The sequence below is a fragment of the Chiloscyllium plagiosum genome, unplaced genomic scaffold, assembly GCF_037043375.1.
Source record: "Chiloscyllium plagiosum isolate Xiang-an unplaced genomic scaffold, Cpla_swu_hap1 HiC_scaffold_11, whole genome shotgun sequence".
Lineage (NCBI taxonomy): Eukaryota > Metazoa > Chordata > Chondrichthyes > Orectolobiformes > Hemiscylliidae > Chiloscyllium > Chiloscyllium plagiosum.
In genome coordinates this window covers 83197381-83219565 of record NW_028270149.1, presented here as the reverse complement: position 1 = coordinate 83219565, position 22185 = coordinate 83197381, and the positions used below count along the sequence as shown (strand labels likewise).

Sequence of the window (22185 nt, the reverse complement as noted above, 5' to 3'; positions counted from 1 at the left end):
AGAAGCTGAGCTGGACTTGCTCCTTAAATACTGAAGCTATGAAAACAGGTCGGAGGTGAGGAATCCTGCAGCAAGTAACTCACCTCCAAAACAATTCTATCAACCACACCACCCATGTGGTGTGAATGAATAATCCCCACTTGCCTGAGCTTCAGCAGCACTTAATCAGCTTGACACAATGCAGAGTAATTCAGTCCATTTGATTGTGCATTAACTCTCTCCACTATCGGTGCTCAGTGGCAGCAGTGTGTACCATTTCCATGATGGGCTGCAGCACCTGTTCCTGGGTCAAAGTCCTTGAGTCCTTCCATAACTACATTATGAATCTACCTACAGTAAAGGAATTGCAGTAGTTCAAGAAGGCAACTCACCATCACATTCTCAAGGGAAATGAGGGATGGGTAATAAATGCTGGCCCAGCCAGCGATGCCCACATCTTATGAAGTTAAACTTCCATGCCCATATTTTTCTGATTATTCAGATTTAAAATACGAGACTGAGACCAAATCTTTTCCCTTTCACACTGATTAAATACAATCAGGTTGAGGGTGTGACTTTGCGCTGAGGTCATTGACTAATCCTGTCACATTACCCATTACCAAGTTTAATGCACCCTCCTCTCTGGTTGGTTCCAAAATGTGCTGTAATGAGGAATGATCTCAAGAACAGTCAGTGAAGCCCTCATTCAGGCCATTTCTGCCAAATCTGATTTTTCCAGGTTATATCTGGATTAAAGTCAACCATGAATATTGCATCACTTTATCACAAATATCCAATATTTCTTCTTGTTTGCATAGTATCACAGAGTGTTTACTGTTAAAGGATCCATAGAGCACTCCTACCAGGGACTTCCTTCCCCTATTTTGTATCTCCAACCAAACCAATTCGACACCCTGATCACCTGAACCATTAGATACTATTGCACAAATGCCATCCTTGATTAACAGTATCACCCCTCCACCCTTCTCTTGCTTCTTATTTTTCTTGGTTGGCAAATATTTTTCAATATTCGGGACCCAATCCTTGTCACCCTGAAGTCATATCTCCATAATGGCTATCAGATGGTATGCATTTAATTCTGTGTGCGCTTAACAATCTGTTTATTTTACACGCATTCAGATCGAGCCTTCAGTGTTGGCCATTTGATATCCTTTTAGCACTAACTCCTCATTCTTCATGTATTTCTAGATTTTTCTCTGAGCTTTCTTGCCATTCTCTGACTCATTACCCATCTTACTATTTTCCCCTCTTACTTTGTCTTTTTCCTTTGTGCATTTGATTACTTGAACACATGTTTCCACACTGGATCCCCTTTGCTTAACTACTTGGGCTCTTTACTTCCCTAGTTATACAATTTGCAAAAGCATTGGTCCCAGCACATTTCAGGTGTAGACCACCCCAATGGTGCAGCCTCCATTTTCCTTAGTATGGATATCAATGGCCCACAGATAGGAACCTACATATCCTATGCCAGTCTTGAGCTAGGTATTCACCTGTCTAATTCAGTGTCCCCTCAGCAAATTTCACTGAGCTCAAATAAATGAAAGATTATAATCTTGGAAATTCTGCTTTGTAACTTAGTGTCTAGTCCCTCATACTTGCTATGCAAAGTTTCTTTCATAGTGCAACCCATGTTATTGGTACCTACATGGATCAAGGCAACTGGATTAACTCTTCCCACAACGGATTAGGGAGAACACAAAGGCATTTTACACTTATGTGAGGAATAAGAGAATGGTCAAAGAAAGAGTAGGGCCGATCAGGGATAGCATAGGGAATTTGTGTGTGGAGTCTGAGGAGGTAGGGGAAGGCCTAAATGAGTTCTTTGCTTCTGTCTTTATGAAAGAAACAAACTTTGTAGTGAATGAAACCTTTGAAGAGCAGGTGTGCATGCTGGAATGGATAGAGATAAAGGAAGCTGATGTGATGAAAATTTTGTCAAACATTAAGATTGACAAGTTGCCAGGCCCGGACCAGATTTGTCCTCGGCTGCTTTGGGAAATGAGAAATGCAATTGCTTCACCACTTGCGTAAATCTTTGCATCCTCGGTCTCCACTGGAGTCGTACCTGAGGACTGGAGAGAGGCAAATGTAATTCCTCTCTTCAAGAAAGGAAATAGGGAAATCCCCGGCAATTACAGACCGGTAAGTCTCACGTCTGTCATCTGCAAGGTGTTAGAAAGGATTCTGAGGGATAGGATTTATGACCATCTAGAAGAGCATGGCTTGATCAAATGCAGTCAACACGGCTTTGTGAGGGGTAGATCATGCCTCACAAACCTTATCGAGTTCTTTGAGGATGTGACTAGAAGAGTTGATGAGGGTCGAGCTGTGGATGTGGTGTATATGGACTTCAGCAAGGCATTTGTTAAGGTTCCCCATGGTCGGCTCATTCAGAAGGTCAGGAGGAATGGGATATAGGGGAACTTAGCTGTCTGGATACAGAATTGGCTGGCCCATAGAAGACAGCAAGTGGTAGTAGAAGGAAAATATTCTGCCTGGAAGTCTGTGGTGAGTGGTGTTCCACAGGGCTCTGCCCTTGGGCCTCTACTGTTTGTAATTTTTATTACTGACTTGGATGAGGGGATTGAAGGATGGGTCAGCAAGTTTGCAGACGACATAAAGGTTGGAGGTGTCGTTGACAGTATAGAGGGCTGTTGTAGGCTGCAGCGGGACATTGACAGGATGCAGAGATGGGCTGAGAGGTGGCAGATGGAGTTCAACCTGGATAAATGTGAGGTGATGCATTTTGGAAGGTCGAATTTGAAAGCTGAGTACAGGATTAAGGATAGGATTCTTGGCAGTGTGGAGGAAGAGAGGGATCTTGGTGTGCAGGTACATAGATCCCTTAAAATGGCCACCCAAGTGGAGAGGGTTGTTAAGAAAGCATATGGTGTTTTGGCTTTCATTAACAGGAGGATTGAGTTTAAGAGTCATGAGACCTTGTTGCAGCTCTATAAAACTTTGGTTAGACCGCACTTGGAATACTGCGTCCAGTTCTGGTCGCCCTATTAAAGGAAAGATGTGGATGCTTTGGAGAGGGTTCAGAGGAGGTTTACCAGGATGCTGCTTGGACAGGAGGGCTTATCTTATGAAGAGAGGTTGACAGACTTTTTTCATTGGAGAAAAGGAGGAGGAGAGGGGAACTAATTGAGGTATACAAGTTAATGAGAAGCATAGATAGAGTCGATAGCCAGAGGCTATTTCCCAGGGCAGAAATGGCTAACACGAGGGTTCATAGTTTTAAGCTGGTTGGAGGAAAGTATAGAGAGGATGTCAGAGGTGGGTTCTTTACACAGAGAGTTGTGAGAGCATGGAATACGTTGCCAGCAGCAGTTGTGGAAGCAAGGTCATTGGGACATTTAAGAGACTACTAGACATGCATATGGTCACAGAAATTTGAGGGTGCATACATGAGGATCAGTGGTCGGCAAAACATCATGGGCTGAAGGGCCTGTTCTGTGCTGTACTGTTCTACGTTCTATGTTCCTTTCTAGCCCTGAGCAGATGTCTTAAACCCTGATCCTGGTCAGGCAACATGGCCATTTGGACCTGTGTTGTTTGATGCAGTGATTGATGTCCAGATCTTTAACTATACACAACTGTCACCTAAATTCTTTATTGCTCCCTCCACTTTCATGGCAGCTGCACCTCAGTGCCATGGTCAGTTTGCTTATCAGCCCCGAAGCCCCTAGTCTTCTGCAAAATTGCTGAGGAACCTGAACTTGTTGGGAAAATCGATAGGCTGACATTTCTGCAATCTGGGTCTCCTTATCTGGGAGAAACTGGGGACTACAGATTCTGGACATCAGAGTCGAGAGTGTAGTGCTGGAAAAGCACAGCTGGTCAGGTAGTATCTGAGGAGCAGGAGAATCGACATTTCGGGCAAAAGTCATTCATCAGGAATGAGACTCCTTATCTGCCCAATTCATAGTCAAGCCCTCCTTTCCCTGACAGTGATCAAATCACCCTATGCAAAGTGGTATTACTGCATCCTTCCCCATCCCTGCTACACTGCAATGTGCGTTGATCAGACTCTAGCTTGTACACTCTGATCTGAAGCTACACAAAATTCAAGTCCTTGCTACAGGCGTGCTTGCCTTGGATCACAATGGCATGCAGGAACTCCCATATTCTGCAGCCATGACCTGCAGCTGAAATGATATCCTCAGTTAGCTTTAATGATTTTAGTCATTTGTGTTACCTGTAAATATTTTATTGACTTTGCCATCAACTTGTTTACTATGATAAAAGTTAAGAATAGAAAACATCTTAGCCACTTACCGGAGACTCACCAAGTTAGCATTTTTCTCTAACATAGAGTAAGAACCCATTCCAAACAGCTGCTTTGAATCTAGCTCCATCTTTGCCTGCCTGTCCCAGCATCCTTTACTTGCCTCTTCCCCTCAGTGGTGCTGACTGCCTGTATAGGGATTTGCACCTCACCAGCTCAGCTCTGCTCCTTGAGTTTCCCTGGGAGACCTGAGGTTTCCGTGGCCAAAATATTCACGCCTCACCGCACCCTTCTGGAAACAGGGATATCATGAAGTGACATAGTCACTCGAACAGTATCCCAGCTTCCCACCACCCAGAGCAGGTGGGCCGATGGAGATTAAGGGTGAATTATTGAAAGTTTGCGAATTAAAGAATTCCAAGTGCTTTTTTTCTGCTATCATGGATGCCTCTTGAAGTCCCATTACGGGCTTGATAATTATAGGGAGGTGGAAGGGGGCACAGGGGAAGTTTGGCCACTGAGAAACCCGGTGGTAAGGTCTCTCAGATGGTCAGTAGACTTTAACAGGAAGGCAATTCCTCTACATGCATTATTTTCCAGCCACTGTCAGACAGATTGAAAGCTTGTTGGCCATTAGATGGTCCCAGGCCACTATCGGGAATCTATTATTCACTGGGAATCTGAAATCTGAAGTTTAATTGATCAGTAATCACTGAGAGGAGGACAGGTCTTGTTTGGGAATTTCTCCTGGGAAGGAGAACAGACACATCCAGGAGCAATCAGACAGGGTGCAATGGAATCAGTTAGATTAATGACTGGGCAGTACAGATGGTGGAGTTTGATCGGGTTGCGTGAGTGGAACAAGCATTTGAAGTTAAGATTCTTGTGTTGGACAGACATAATCCTACTCCTGTTGCCACAGAAGCTGTAAAGTCACTTGCCTGTTGGACCCAGTCATTAATACTTAAGACCATAAAACACAGGAGTAGAAATTAGGCCATTCAGTCCATTGAGTCTGTTCCACCATTCAATCATAGAACAATACAGCACAGTACAGGCCCTTCGGCTCTCGATGTTGTGCCAGCCTTTTATCTTACTCTAAGATCAGACTAACCTTCATTGTACTATTACCCATGTGCCTTTCCAAGAGTTGCTTAAATGTCCCTAATGTATCTGACTCTACTACCACGGCTGGCAGTGCATTCCATGCATCCACCACTATCAGTGTAAAGAACCTACCTCTGACATCTCCCCTAAACCTTCCTCCAATCACCTTAAAATTATGTCCCCTCATGAGAGCCTTTTCCACCCTGGAAAAAAGTCTCTAGCTGTCTACTCTATCTATGTCTCTCAACATCTTGTATACCTCTATCAAGTCACCTCTCATCCTTCTTCGTTCCAGTAAGAAAAGCCCGACATCCCCCAACCTTTCTTCAAAAAACATGCTCTCCAGTCCAGGCAGCATCTTGGTAAATCACCCTCTCTAAAGATTCCACATTTTTCCTGTAATGAGGTGACTAGAACTGAACACAATATTCCAAGTGTGGTCTAACCAGGGCTGTATAGAGCTGCACCATAACCTCACGGCTCATAAACTCAAACACTCTACTAATCATGGCTGATAAGTTTCTCATCTCCATTCTTCTGCTTTCTCCCCATAACCCTTGTCCACTTGACAGTCAAGAACCTACCTTTCTCTGTCTTAAGTACATTCTTTGACCTGGCCTCCACAGTCTTCTGTGGAAGTGAATTCCATAGAGTCTGGCTAAAGAAGTTTCTCCTCACGTCCATTCTAAAAAATCTTCCCTTTACTCGAAAGCTGTGCCCTTAGGTCCAAGTCTCTCCTACCACTGGAAATATCCCAATGTTCACTCTGTCCAGGCCATTCAGTATTCCGTAAGCTTCAATTCGATCCCCCTCTTCGTCCTTCTAAACTCCATCAAGTGTAGATTCAGAGTCCTCAACCATTCCTCATATGTTAAGCTTTTCATTCCTGGGACCACTCTCGTGAAGGTCCTCTAAACACGCGCCAGGGTCAGTATGTCCTTCCTGAGACATGGGCCCATTGTAGATGCTCTTTTCTCACTCCCCACCCCCAATATCCCATTAAAGATGCTCGTCTCTCCCCTTATCTGTATCCCATTGCAGGCATTCTACTCTCCCCTTATCTGTATCTCATCGAGACACTCTGCCCTCCCCTGTCTGTATCCCACTGCAGACACTCTGCCCTCTTCCTGACTTTATCCCATTGCAGATGCTCTGCCCTCCCCCGCCTGTATCCCTTTGCAGATGCTCGGCTCTCCCCCTGTCTGTATCCCATTGCAGACACCTTGCCCACCCATTGTCTGTAGGTAAAAACAATGACTGCAGATGCTGGAAACCAGATTCTAGATTAGCGTGGTGCTGGAAAAACACAGCAGTTCAGGCAGCATCTGAGGAGCAGTAAAATCAACGTTTCGGGCAAAAGCCCTTCATCAGGAATACAGACAGGGAGCCTGAAGGGTGGAGAGAAAAGTGAGAGGAGGGTGGGGGTGGGGAGAAAGTAGCAGAGAGTACAATAGGTGAGTGGGAGAGGGGATGAAGGTGATAGGTCAGAGAGGAGGGTGGAGTGGATAGGTGGAAAAGAAGATAGGCAGGTAGGACAAGTCATGGGGAGAGTGCTGAGGTGGAAGTTTGGAGCTGAGGTGAGGTGGGAGAAGGGGAAATGAGGAAACTGTTGAAGGCCACATTGATGCCCTGGGGTTGAAGTGTTCTGAGGCGGAAGATGAGGCATTCATCCTCCAGGCGTCTGGTGGTGAGGGAGCAGCGTGAAGGAGGCCCAGGACCTTCATGTCCTCAGCAGCATGGGAGGGGGAGTTGAAATGTTGGGTCACAGGACAGTGTGGTTGATTGGTGCGGGTGTCCCGGAGATGTTCCCTAAAGCACTCTGCTAGGAGGCGTCCAGTCTCCCAAATGTAGAGGAGACCACATCGGGAGTAACGGATACAATAAATGATATTGGTGGATGTGCAGGTAAAACTTTGATGGATGTGGAAGGCTCCTTCCCACCCATGCCCTCCACCTCCTCCAAGACTTCCATTTCCCCGGCCCCCAAAGGCTCATCTTCACCATGGATATCCAATCCCTCTACACCTCCATCCGCCATGACCAGGGCCTCCAAGCCCTCCGTTTTTTCCTCTCCCGACGTCCCCAATATACCCTTCCACCGACACTCTCATTCGTTTGGCCGAACTGGTCTTCACCCTTAACAATTTCTCCTTCGAATCCTCCCACTTCCTCCAGACCAAAGGGGTTGCCATGGGCACACGTATGGGCCCCAGCTATGCCTGTCTCTTTGTTGGCTACGTAGAGCAGTTGATCTTCCGTAATTACACTGGCACTACTCCCCACCTCTTCCTCCGTTACATTGATGACTGCATTGGCACCACCTCGTGCTCTCGCGAGGGGGTTGAGCAATTCATCAACTTCACCAACACATTCCACCCTGACCTTAAATTTACCTGGACCATCTCTGACACCTCCCTCCCCTTCCTGGACCTCTCCATCTCCATTAATGATGACCGACTTGACACCGACATTTTTTACAAACCCACCGACTCCCACAGCTACCTGGATTACACCTCTTCCCACCCTACCTCCTGCAAAAATGCAATCCCGTATTCCCAATTCCTCTGCCTCCGCCATATCTCTCCCAGGAGGACCAGTTCCACCACAGAACACACCAGATGGCCTCCTTCTTCAGATATCACAATTTCCCTTCCCACGTGGTTAAAAATGCCCTACAGTGCATCTCGTCCACATCCCGCACCTCCGCCCTCAGACCCCACCCCTCCAACCATAACAAGGACAGAACGCCCCTGGTGCTCACCTTCCACCCTACAAACCTCCGCATAAACCAAATCATCCGCCGACATTTCCGCCACCTCCAAACAGACCCCACCACCAGGGATATATTTCCCTCCCCACCCCTCTCCGCCTTCCGCAAAGACCGTTCCCTCCGTGACTACCTGGTCAGGTCCACGCCCCCCTACGACCCACCCTCCCATCCTGGCACTTTCCCCTGCCACCGCAGGAACTGTAAAACCTGCGCCCACACCTCCTCCCTCACCTCCACCCAAGGCCCTAAAGGAGTCTTCCACATCCATCAAAGTTTTACCTGCACATCCACCAATATTATTTATTGCATCCGTTGCTCCCGATACGGTCTCCTCTACATTGGGGAGACTGGACGCCTCCTAGCAGAGCGCTTTAGGGAACATCTAATGGGACACCTGCACCAATCAACCACACCGCCCTGTGGCCCAACATTTCAACTTCCCCTCCCACTCTGCCGAGAACATGGGCCTCCTTCACTGCTGTTCCCTCACCACCAGACGCCTGGAGGAAGAACGCCTCATCTTCCGCCTCGGAACACTTCAACCCCAGGGCATCAATGTAGACTTCAACAGTTTCCTCATTTCCCCTTCCCCCACCTCACCCCAGTTCCAAACTTCCAGCTCAGCACTGTCACAATGTCTTGTCCTACGTGTCTATCTTCCTTTCCACCTATCCACTCCACCCTCCTCTCTGACCTATCACCTTCATCCCCTCCCCCACTCACCTATTGTACTCTATGCTACTTCCTCCCCACCCCCACCCTCCTCTCATTTATCTCTCCACCCTTCAGGCTCTCTGCCTGTATTCCTGATGAAGGGCTTTTGCCCGAAACGTCGATTTTACTGCTCCTCAGATGCCGCCTGAACTGCAGTGCTTTTCCAGCGCCCCTATCCAGAGCCCAGAACTGTACACAATACTCCAAATGTGTGCCTGACCAGAGATTTATAGGGCCTTAGAAGTACAACCCCACTTTTATATTCAAGTCCTCTCAATGCCATCATTGCATTTGTCTTCTTAACTACTGACTCAACCCACAAGAATCCTTGAGAGAATCCTTGACTTGAACTGCCAAGTATCTTTACACTTCAGATTTCTGAACTTTCTACCCATTTAGCAAATTTTCTATGCCTCAATTCTTCCTACCAAAGTGCATGACCTCACACTTTCCCACATTGTAGTCCAGCTACTACTTCTTTGCCCACCTCTAAATGCTTCTGCAGCCTCCCTGTCTCCTCAATGCCACCTGTCCCTCCACCCTATCTTTGTATCATCTGCAAACTTAGCTAGAATGCCCTCAGTTCCTTCATCTAGATTGTTAATGTTTAAAGTGAAAAGTTATGGTCCCAACACTGAGCCTTGTGGGACACCACTTATCACCAGCTACCATGCTGAGAAGGACCTTTTATCCTCACTCTCTGCTTTCTGCCAGACAGCCAAGCTTCTCTTCATGATAGCATCTTGCCCCTGACACCATAGGCCCTTATCTTACTCAGTAGCTTCCTGTGCAACACCTAGTCAAAGGCCTTCTTGAAGTCCAGGTGGATAATATCCATTGACTGTCCTTGGTCTAACCTGCTAGTTCCTTCCTCAAAGAATTCTAGCAGATGTGTCAGGCATGACCTTCCCTTGATGAAACCATGCTGACTCTGCTCTTATTACCATACACTTCCAAGCATTCAGATATCTCATCCTTCACAATGGATTCCAGGATCTTACCCATAGCCAAGGATCGGCTAATTGGTCTGTACTTTTCTGTTTTTTGCCTTTTTAAACAGGGGTGTCACGTTAGTGACTTTCCAGTCCTCTGTGACCCTCCCTGATGCTAGTGATTCCTGGCACCTCCACTATCTCTTCAGTTATCTCCCTTAGAAGTCTGGGGTGTAGCCCATCTGGTCCAGGTTATTTATCCACCTTTAGGCCATTCAGTTTTCTAGCCCTTTGATGTTGGTTATTCACAATTCATAGAAACGGAACCTGCCGGCATTAACAATAAAAATTAATTGAAACTGGAAGCATGAAGCGTCTTCAAATATTTGAAGAACTGACCAGAATGCAACATGATAACTGCCACTTTCACCATCAACATCAAAATCAGTAGCAGGGCCGGGAAGAGTTTAAAAATGTGTTCGGTTTAATTTTGTTAAACCTCACTTTCCTTTTGACCCAAAACCACACATTTATGGTCATTCAATTCTTTTCTTTTCCCATTTTTCCCAAAAAGTCAACATACCTGTGTCACGTATACAAGGCCAAGGAAATAAAATAACAAACAAACACCAATAGTCAGGTAAAGGCGCTTTGATCGTAGAAATTTAGGGAACTGGTCCAGTAGAATGGTTATATTTGTTTCTGGTGAAAGAAATATCAAATGAGATTAAAAATTAATCATAATCTAGGCATTTCTAAAAAAACGCAGCATCGGTCAAATTGGAATCCTGCAAACCAGAGGAACCAATAATGACAAACATCATTGTCCTGAAAATTTTCTCTGTAACGTTCATGAGACAAAGAACAAACAAGGCAAGGGAATAAATGATGAACAGTAGGATCCTATGAAACACTGAGAATTAGAGAGAGCTTGGTGCATGTCCACCAGTCCATAAGGTATCAGGACAGGCAGATAAAGTGATTACGTAGGCACATGGCCAAGGCTTAGACTTTAAGAGCAAGTAGGTTATGCTGGAACTGTATAAAATGTTAGTTAGCCCACGCAGCGAGAATATTGTTCTGGAATCCACATTATAGGAGAGATGTGATGGCACTGGAGAGGGTGCAGAAGACACGTGCCAGGATGTTGCCTCGGCTGAAGAGTTTGATTGGACGTGGTGAGATTAAAGTGGTGTTGTTTTCCTTAGAGCAGAGGAGATTGAGAGGGGACGAGATTGAGATCTATAAAATTATGAGGGCCATAGATATTTAGGGGAGTACAGTAGCTCAGTGGTTAGCACTGCTGCCTCACAGCACCAGGAATCCAGGTTTGATTCCAGCCTTGGGCGACTCTCTATGTGGAGTTTGCACATTCTCCCCATGTCTACATGGGTTTCCTCCCACAGTCCAAAGTTGTGCCAGTTAGGTGAATTGGCCATGGTATATTGGCCCTGGTGTTCAGGGGTGTGTAGGTTAGGTGCATTGGCAGGGATAAATATAGGATAGGGGAATGGGTCTGGGTTGGGAACACTTCAGAGGGTCGGTGGGGACTTGTTGAGTCAAAGGGCCTGTTTCCACACTGTAGGGATTCTGTTCCATTCTGTAGATAGGGTAGACCAGAAGGAACTGCTCCCCTTGATAGAGGGATCATTGGCTCGAGATATAAGTTTAAGGTAAGGCAGAAAGTTTAGGGGAGATGTGAGCAAATCCATGTCCACTCAGAGAGTGGTGGGAATCTTGAACTCAGTGCTTGTAAGGGTGGTAGATGCAGAAAACTTCATAACATTTAAGCAGTATTTAGATGTGCACTTGCAATACAATGGAATACAAGGTTATGTGTCAAGTGCGGGGAAATAGGATGAGAATAGTTAAGTGCTTGTTTTCGACCAGAACGGATGCAACGAGCTAAAGGACATTTTTCTGTACTGTAGGTTTTATTGGCTCCAAGAGTTGGGATATCAGACTTTTGAATATTTAACGTCAAACATCACCATAAGGTTTTTTTTTGCCTTAAGCACTTGTTTGCACCAGGAACAAAGAAATCCAACTCTGTTACAGCAGTTTAATTCCAATAGTTCTTGCTTTCTCATCTTCTGTTCTTCAGTGAGATCATCTAAGAGGGTGGTAGCATTGAACCAGGACATATTGATAGAGCCAGAGGAAAACCAGTGCTTTCAGATATCCATTTGTTGTCTCTGCAGCAACAGCAGATACTGCTCTCGCTCCTGCAGATTTCATCCAAACCATTGTCCAGAATCTCAGTGAGCGAGACCATAAATATTAACCAACCTCAGAATGAGGGCAGTGTGGAACTGAGTTTTAGAGTTTTGCACAATGAATTGATGACCCTACACTCTGCACACGATCCTGATGCCTGTGACCGAAAATCTCTCTCAGTAATTCAGCCTCTGCCCTGGTGATGCAACACTAGCCATCTGGCAAGCTCAATGCTGGGAGTGTAGAATGATTTGGGACAGGTCTGTGTGCTCCTGCTCACAATAATGAAGCTTCCAGGCAGTGTTTCCAGCACCTGGCTTCAACCTCACCATTGGCTTGGTGCCTTGACTGATAATGTTTAGATTTCATTTTCAGATTCTCTGGTGAATTGTGAACATTGTTGACGGATGAATGATTATTATAGACCTGGAAATAAGTTACAAAGCAATGAAACTGAACATTACTGAGTGCAACACCTCAGTTATAGCTGAATGACTGGATGCAGCAAAGTATAATCATTCTTTATGTACATTTTTACTGTCTATGATATAATTGGTCCAATAGTTTTATTATGTCAAATCTCTTGCCTTTCTCTATCTCTATAGCCTTCTCCAATCCCCAAACCTTCCAAGATAACTGCCTTTCTCTCATTTTAGCATTATTTGCACCTCCAATTGTAATTTCTCCATTACTGATGACTATTAAATGGTCTAGACACCAAACTCTGGAACACCTTCTTCATCATTACCTTAGTTTCCTCGCTAAAATCTACACCTTGGACCACGTCTTTGGTCATCTGACCTAATATTGTATGCAGCTTGGCATTATGCTTTGTTTTATAATGTTCTTATCTAAGTGTTTATCAGCTGATAGATATTAATGGGACTTGGTTTAGCTCAATTAGCTGGATCGTTGGTTTACAGAGCAGTGTAATGATAACAGCATGGGTTCCATTCCCATTACTGGTTTGAGGTTACCATGAAAGAATCCCCTTCTCAACCTCTTCCCTTGCCTGAGGTCTGGTGGCTCTCAGGTTAAAACACCACCAGTTACTTCTCTCACTCATGAGAGAGCAGCCCCTATGGTCTGGTCAGATGATGGCGGCACAATATATTAGTGGTCTCGGTCTTTGTGTGCAGGGAACTACTTGGAACTTAGAAGAATTGTAAAGATGATAGTGTAGGACTTCAAAAAGCATTGACAAGTTGGGGGACAGGGCAGATGAAATTCAATATGGAGAAGTGGGGGTAAGACACTTTAGCACAGAAAATACATAGAGACAGTTTAAAATAAAAGGTCTTATTCCAAAGGGTATTCAGGAGCAGAGAATCATAGGTGTATATGTGCTTAACTCATTAAAGGAGAGGTGGAGAGAGTTGTTAATAAAGCGTATAGTATTCTATGCTTTATTAAAAAGAGCAAGTGCAGGGAAGTTATAGGATGCAGGTTGGACCTTAGTTCTGGGTGCCACACTTTAGAAGGATGTGAATGCATTGGAGAAAGTGCAGAAGAGATTTACAGAAACATTTGCAGGGATGAGAAACTTCAGTCATGAGGATAGATTGAAGAAGTTGGGATTGGAGCAGTGAGGGCAGAGGTGAGATCTGATAGAAGTTTTCAAAATCATGTGGGGTCCAAACGATGGGAAATGAGAAACTGTTCCGCTTTGAACAAAAACCAAGAACTGAAGAGCACATGCTTAAAATGTTATACAAAGTCAGTAAGTCCTTTTTGACACACATTTGAAATGTACTGCCTGGAAGTGTGATAGAGGACAATTCAATTAAGGCATTTAAGAATTAAAAGTCACACAACACCAGGTTATAGTCCAACAGGTTTAATTGGAAGCACACTAGCTTTCGGAGCAACGCTCCTTCATCAGGTGGTAGTTGCTCTGAAAGCTAGTGCTTCCAATTAAACCTGTTGGACCATAACCTGGTGTTGTGTGACTTTTAACTTTGTACACCCCAGTCCAACACCGGCATCTCCAAATCATGGCTACTATCGGCATTTAAGAGGGCATTGTTGTTAATAGCCAATCATTATCCAACATGCAAATTAAAGCAGAGGTAATAGCCAATCGTTATCCAACATGCGAATTAGGGCAGCAGTTTGGCACCCGGTCAAAATGCTCAGACAGGGTAAAAACAATGACTGCAGATGCTGGAAACCAGATTCTGGATCAATGGTGCTGGAAGAGCACAGCAATTCAGGCAGCATCAAGGAGCTTCAGCAAAATCGTCGTTTCGGGCAAAAGCCCTTCATCAGGAATAAAGGCAGACAACCCCCACCCCAGACAGACACACACACACAGACAGACAAAGACCCACTTGCACACATATATATATATTGTGTGTGGTGAATCTTTTTGGTACTTTCAGAGTTACATTGCACTTTGCTCAAAAACCACATACATTCATGTAGAACTCTGAGCTCAAAAACTGCATGAATTTATGTAAAACTCTGTTATCTCACTTTTTAGATTGGAATCAATCTAAACATCAGGTCATAGACAGAGAACACAGGAGGCTAACACCTTCAACATATTGTCTAGCTATCACCATTGTTAACAGCTAACCCGAGAGTGAGTCAGTGAGTCATTCCAATCCAAACGGAAGGGTGCCCAATCACTCTCAAACTTGGTTAAAGCAACAGAGACACTAAATTGCTAGTTTTCATTGCAACCTATAGCATGAAACATGAAAGGGCTCTTAGGTCCATTGGTGCCATCCTTTTCAGGGGCATTTACTAATTTATACAATCACCGGCTGTATGTCACCCATTTAATCTCCTGAAACAGCACCTTAACCAGGAATATCCCAAAATGGTAAAACAAAAACTGGTATATTCATCCATTCCTATCCTTGCAATATAAAATCTTAAGTTCTTGCCCTTGACATACAACAGTCCCACTAATTTGCCAGTTCTGGTCACCCAGTTACGCAAAAGATATTTTTAAACTGGAGAGGGTTTAAAAGAGATTTACCAGAATGTTAATGACTATGGAAGGTCTGGGTTATAAAAAAATGGGCTGGGTAGGCTGGAACTTTTTCACTGGAGTGCAGGGGGTTGTGAGGCGACCTTACAGAAGTTTATAACATGATGGTGGGTATAGACAGAGTTTATGGTAGTTGGCTTTTTCCCAGGATGGGGGAATTTCAATACCAGGGGACAAATTTTTAAGATTAGATTAGATTACAGATTACATTACAGTGTGGAAACAGGCCCTTCGGCCCAACAAGTCCACTCCGACCCGCCGAAGCGCAACCCATCCATACCCCTACATTTGCCCCTTACCTAACACTACGGGCAATTTAGCATGGCTAATTCACCTGACCTGCACATTTTTGGATTGTGGGAGGAAACCGGAGCACCCGGCGGAAACCCACGCAGACACGGGGAGAACGTGCAAACTCCACACGGTCAGTCACCCGAGGTGGGAAATGAAAGGAGAGGGATTTAAAAAAGACAGGGGGGCAATTTTTTTACAGATAGGGTGGTTTGTGTGTGGAATGAACTCCCTGAGGAAGTGGTAGATGTGGGTACAATTACAATGTTTAAAAGACATTTGGATAAAGGCACAAACAGGAAAGGTTTGGAGGGATATGAACCAGGAGCAGGCAGGTGGGACTTGTTTAGTTTGGAATTATGTTGGACATGGACTGGGTGGGCCGAAGGGTCTGTTTTCATGCTGCATGATTCTATGACTCTACAATAGCAGTGATACAATCCCAGTACCAGTTTACATAATTTATGGGGGCCCTATCTCCTCACCATCCCCCATGCTAGTGGAGTGATCACTCTCAGAATATACAAAACCATTTGCTGGCTTTAATGGAGAAAAATGGCTATGGTCCTTTTCTGGACAATGGCTCCTTACATAAAAGTAACACTTTATGAATAGGAGGTGAATAGTCTTGCCAGAAGTGACCACAGAAGCATAGATTTTACATTTTTTTTAACAGGAACTGCACAAGTATCTGAGAAAAGAATATGAGAAAACACAGTCAAAGAGCAGAGAAATTGACTTGTAACTGATACTAGCAAATAAGGAACAGATTTAACCCAATTGTAATAGGCTGAATGGCCTCCTTCCTTCCATCTTGTAACTGTCATCTTTTTCAGTTCAGAATAGTGCAACACTCAGGAGATGTTGTCCTGCAGAAGTGGATGTCTTGTTTGATCAATGTGAGAAACAGAAAGAGTGCGTCACAACTAGATATTGAATTTTTCTCAATCTTCACACTATCAAAGCCCAGAGAGGAAAACTGATAATCATCCCCAAAATTTCCTGAGCTTTACAATATCTCCTGGGCACTCAGCTGACTTAAAATGATAGCACCACACCACCTCCATCTTCAACAGTGAAAAGAGCATTACAGACGAGAATAGTCCATTGAACCTTAAACACCCTTAGCCAGCTGCATGTGTTAGAATAAATAGTTCGTTTCAGTTCAAGAACACTATGGTTAGTTTCACCAAAGGAACCTCCTAGTCTAGAATTACTGCTGCTGATGTTAAAGGATGATCTCTTCCAGATACAACAAAATACTGAAGAAGTGAGAAATTGGAAATCTGGAACAAAAATTGATGGAAAAACTTAGCAAGCATGCTTAACATTTCCAGAGAGAGAAACAGAGATAACCTTTCAAGTTAATGACCTTCTTTCAGAAATGGTCCTTTCTTGCTCCTTTTCATTTGGTCGATAGAAAGGAGTGGGGGAACCATTGAGAGGTAGACAGGAGGTTGTGGAGGAATAGAGGGAGGGGAGGGGGTAATGTAATTGGCGGCAGCATCTGAAAGCAGAGGGTGAGGGTTGTAGGGTTGAAGGTGAGGTCAAGGAAACATTATTGTAGCTGTGGCAGGGGATGTGATGGGAGCCAAAATGCTGAAATGGACATGGCCCATGGCCCTCTCAGCCAAAGTGGGGATAAGTCTGAGTAGAGGACAATGGAGAACATGTTGGAAGCACTGGGAAAATAAGTCCTGACAGGAAGTGAATTGTGAAGATACATATTTGAGGCAAATTACTGAAATTCTAATAGGTACTGGTTGATGGCCTATCCCTAGAAATTGAGATAGAGGAATTACAAAAAGATACGAAAGAATTAGTGATAGACATTTTAAAATTAAGGGAAGAGCAGAAAGTTAAAGTAAAATTGATTGAACGCTCTACTTCAGCTTGAGAGCTGGAAATGTCAGTGATATCCTCATCCATGTACCAGAAAAAGATGCAGAATCATTAATCGGAAGCACGGAAACACAGATGCTGCCAAACTTTTCCAGACATTTGGACGGGATTGTTCAGGAGGGTGATGGTGCTGCAGGAACGTGGTTAGAGGAATCATGGATTTCAACTTAAAATGGGAATACAAGACTGACATATGATCAGGGAGGTCCGCATCTCAAGGGTGTAGCTATTTTCTGCACACCTTTCTGGGCTTTGATAGGATTTTGCTTATTCTGCTTGATTTATTCCTGCTGTCATTCTGCTAAAAAAAACATGATCTCACCCCTTCCTGTTCTTCCTTCATTTGTCTGAATACCACCAACTAACTCCTCATCCCTATTGTTTTTTTAATCTCTCCCACTCTCAAATTAAACAAAAACCTTTTCCTTTGTTATTTCTTCGGCATAACTTTTCTCTTATTCTCTAATTTCTTATAAACTGTTCCACATTTTGTGCCTTTCTTGAAGAGACAATCATCATCTCAGGAAAATCATGTAGCACAGATGTTATAATAGTTTAATTTATATCCACAGGACCATAAAACAAAGCCCAGCACAGCTTTTGTTCAAACTCCAACTTATTTTGGGATGGTGCCTTAACAGCTTTCCCAGTTTTGCCAATTCCAATTGTCATCCTAATCTTTAGCAATGCGATGGAAAGCTATCCAGCAACACTTGCTCAGCAGTAAATGGTTCACTTGTACTCATTTGGACTCTGCCAGGGCTACTCAGATTCTTCAGCTCCTTACCTCGCCAAAGCCTTGGTCCAAAACATGGACAAAAGAGCTGAACTCCAGAGGCAAAGTGAGAGTGACTGTCCTTGACATCAAGGGAGTGTTTAACTGAGGGTTGGCATCAAGGAGGTCTAGCAAAACTGGAATCAATGGGAACTGGGCGGAAAAGGACATGACACAAAGGAAGAAGGTTGCTGTAGTTGGAGGTGAATCAACTCAACTCCACTGAATTGCTTCATCAATGAACTTCCCTCTACCAAAGGAAGGGGTGAAGTTAATTGATAATGATGAAATGGTCAGCACCATTGGCAACTGCTGAGATACTGAAGCATTCCAAAAACTGAGCCAAATAAATCAGATTGGAGACTGGAACTCTGCAGAGAGTTAGTCACCTTCCATCTCTCCAGTGCCAATCCACCATCTACAAGATAGAAGTTAGGATTGTGGGGAAATACTCTCCACCGCCCTGTTTGGTTGCAACTCTAACAGCACTCAAGAAGCTTGACACCGACAAAGAAAAAAAGCAACCTGTTTGTTTGTAATCTCATCCACCGCCATTATCATTCATTCCCTTCACAACTGATACACAGTGAGAGCAACGTGTACCATGTGTAAGATGTGCAGCGGTAACTAACCAAGGATCCTGCAACAACACCTTCCATATTCATGAACTCCACCACCTTGCGAGTTTCCCTCCAAACCACAAATATCCTGGTTTGGAAATATATCGCTGGTCTTTTACTGTTGCAGGGACAAAATGCAAGAACAAATTCTTAATAGCAAAGTGGGTTTTTTTCTGTCTGAAGAATTCAAAACAGGAGCTCACCAACATGTTATTCAACATCCTTAGTAATGGGCATTAAATGTTGGCCTTGCCAGACATGACCCCACCCCATGAAAGAATAAAAAATGATGTATGCTTTGTGCACAATGATGCCTACACTTCACAGCGCAAACGTCCACAAAATTATTTCATAATTTAATTTCATAAAAGGGTCCCATTAGTGGATCTAAAGGGGCAACTATGGTGTCTATCTGGGTAACCTGGCTATCCAAAAGAAACACACTGAGAACAGAACTATTCTTACCTTGGTCCAGGGATTGCAAAAACCTGACTTCACTGCTGGCAGTCAACCAGTTAAATAGCCAACTGCCAATAAGAATAACATAAGCGTGAGCTATAGATCACACCCAATCATTCCCACACTAATGAAAGCTCCTATTCTGGGGATAGGATTTGGGATTCTTGACTTCTGACTTTGTCACCACCAGGGGAGACTCTAACATGTAACAAATCCAACCCTGTTTCTTCTTCTGTGTTGACAGCATGAAACCATTCTCCTTTGCCAATATAGATAGTTTCACTTGATTCCTACTTCGATTTAGTTTCCAGCATGAGTTCATAAAACTCAATGAAATCTTATACTGGCTGTTCCCTAACCCATTGGTGAACATTGGTTTGTTGCTGAAACCATTGGTCCCTTGACTATCATTGATTACTTTCGGCTTCCACAAGGCTTTGTGGACAAAACATGTGTGTTGGCTCAAAAATGAGGTTTGTGAACCATACAGACATTTTCAACTCTCACACAATGTTCATGTTCCAGTATTCCTTACAATCTACCTTTAATCTTAAGCATTGTTCCACCTGGATACAGTAATTTAATCTTTAAGTTTGTAACCTATATATTTTCAGTCATTGTATCTGATTTGATAAAGCAAGGACAATTGTTCTTGTATCTAAACTTATATTCATTAGGGTAAACAAACTCTGCAAACCTTGAGTCAGTTGGATCAATACTTTTGTTTCAAACTTTATTTCTCATTGAACTGTCTCTGGTGTTTTTTTTAACACAGGTACATAGCCGAGAACTTGTTCTAAGGGAGGTGAGTGTTCATTGTGGAGACTTCTGTGTATATGTGAGTGCAAGTATTTCCACTTTTTTGGAACTGTGTCTTACTTCAGCACGTCTTCTGAATGTAACCTACAGTTTTGCAAACAGGCCTTTCAGTTCCACGGTGCTGACACTGACTCTTAGTCTTGACAGTTTGGCTTGTTATGAGCCTTATTAGGCTCCCTCTACCATAATATGAATACTGCCTGCCACCCTCTTCAGGTAGGATAGCACTTCTCTCAGGAGGAGTCTGTACATATTTCTGGTTTGTTTCCCATATAATTTAAATGATTTTCTTCACATTTAAATAAAACATAGGAACCTTCTTGCAATAATTATTTTTGCTGTCATTCCTTCTTAGTATGATTATTAATTTTCATTGTAATAAAGCTGTTTTAAATCTGCAGTATTTCAATAATGATTGCAATTTGTTATTTAAGCTGGTTCTTTGACATTCATCAATATTGTTTTATATTTTGTTATTGTAATGGTTCATCATCTATTTTAAACTCTATTATAGCAACATTGCAGTCATTTCTTTGTCTACTAATCTTTGTAATGTCTACTTTGTAATAATACTGTCTTAAATGTTTCCATTTTTAAAAAGAAATTTTGCTAAACACCGTTCTGCAATGATTACACATTTTAGAATCCTGTTTCCTTGCAATATTGTATTTCTTTACTGATTATTTCCAGTTTTTTTACAGAAAAAATGGCATCTTCCCACTAGTTATAGGATTTCCTCAGTCTTTGTGACAAAGCAGCATCGTTCTCACTTCTTTGTGAGAAAAATGGGCATTTTTCCTATCTTTAAATGGTTCAAAACACATTGTAAATTCCTCTGCGCAATCATTTTCTATAAAAACCACAGCAAAGAACTCTGCATGCTGGAGATCTGAAACCAAAGCAGGTTCTTTATCAGAACTATTAGCGGCTAGGAAAAAGTGGTAACACTTCTATCAACAGTCACTGGTCTTGCAACATTTACTCTGCTTTCTTCCCACAGATGCTGCCAGACCTGTTGCATTTTTCCAGCAATGTCTGTTTTTGTTTGGAATGAAGTTCTCTGGCTGCAGCATCAATAGGAATTGCTGGATTACCTGAAACTTTTAAAACAAAGGTTTTTTTTCTGACGTTTCTTTCTGCTGTGCCCTCAAAATTGTTCTAACTGTTCTCTTTTCTGCATGAAATGAATTCTGAGGTATTCCTGATGGTGCAGCTCTACTGCAAGTTACATTTTTGATCTAGACAGCTATCCATAGTAGAAACAATCTGTAATGGTGGCGTTCTTCAATGTAAAAGGGGAAAGCTCTCTTTTTAATTATGTTGCCATTCTTTTTTGATCTTTGTACCGTTTTCATAAAACTTTCCCCCATTTGCTCAGGGATGTCGAATTTTACTCCTAGGGCAAGCACTCGCTTTCTACAGGACGTCTTTTGCTAAGACCGCTTCAGTTTCATAATTCCTTTATTTACTGTTGGGATGTGGGCACCACTGACTGGCCAGCATTTTATTGCCCGTCCCTAGTTGTCCTTGAGAAGGTGGTGGTGAGCTGCCTTCTTGAAGTGCTGCAATCCAACTGCTGTGGGTTGACCCGCAATGCCATTAGGGAGGGAATTCGAGTGACAGTGAAGGAACGGTGATATATTTCCACATCAGGATGGTGAGTGGCTCAGAGGGGAGCTTGCAGATGTTCCCATCTATCTGCTGCCCTTGTCCTTTGAGATAGAAATAGTCATGGGTTTGGAAGATGACTTCTAAGGTAAATTTCGGTAGTGCAGCTTGTAGATAGACCACACTGCTGTTACTGAGCATCAGTTTTAGAGTGACTGAACATTTGTGAATCTGACTTCCTGGATGGTGTCAAGCTTCTTGAGTGTCATTGAAAATGTATTCATTCAGACAAGTATGGCTAGTGTTTTCTGTTTGTCTAGCTCACACTGTTTTCCTTGCTGTTCTTACAAGTTTCTTGGTGATTTTTCTGTTTGGAACATGTTTTTTTGCTGCTCCCATGGTTACTGCTGACAGTCAATTATTAAGTGTCAGTTGGTGTCTGTCTCTAATTTCAAATTACCCCAGGTTATAGTTCAACAGATTTATTTGAAATTGCAAGCACTCAAAGGGTGTGGTATGATAGTGAGGTATAATACATAGTATTTATAAGCAAGAAGTTAACAACTTTAAAGTTAATTGCCCTTGTTGAATCCTTTAATCAGTTGGGAGGTAGACTGCTAATTAAAATGCAAAATCTAGATTCTATTCAAGTCATTGTCCAGAGATAATTAACAAAATACAAGGGGTGATATCTCAGGATAGACAATGCACTTTAGGTATAAGTTCCCAACTTTGAATC

General features: G+C 43.3%; 1 protein-coding gene across 3 annotated transcripts in view; it reads right to left on the bottom strand.

Moving 5' to 3' along the window:
- LOC122557074 (sodium- and chloride-dependent neutral and basic amino acid transporter B(0+)-like) overlaps nucleotides 1–22185 on the bottom strand; it is a 94961-nt gene that overhangs the window by 21850 nt on the left and 50926 nt on the right. For all 3 annotated transcript variants that reach the window (XM_043704357.2, XM_087992243.1, XM_043704355.2), the window contains one exon: nucleotides 10341–10459. In XM_043704357.2, the coding sequence (XP_043560292.1) occupies nucleotides 10341–10459 (119 nt within the window). The remainder of the gene's footprint in view (nucleotides 1–10340; nucleotides 10460–22185) is intronic.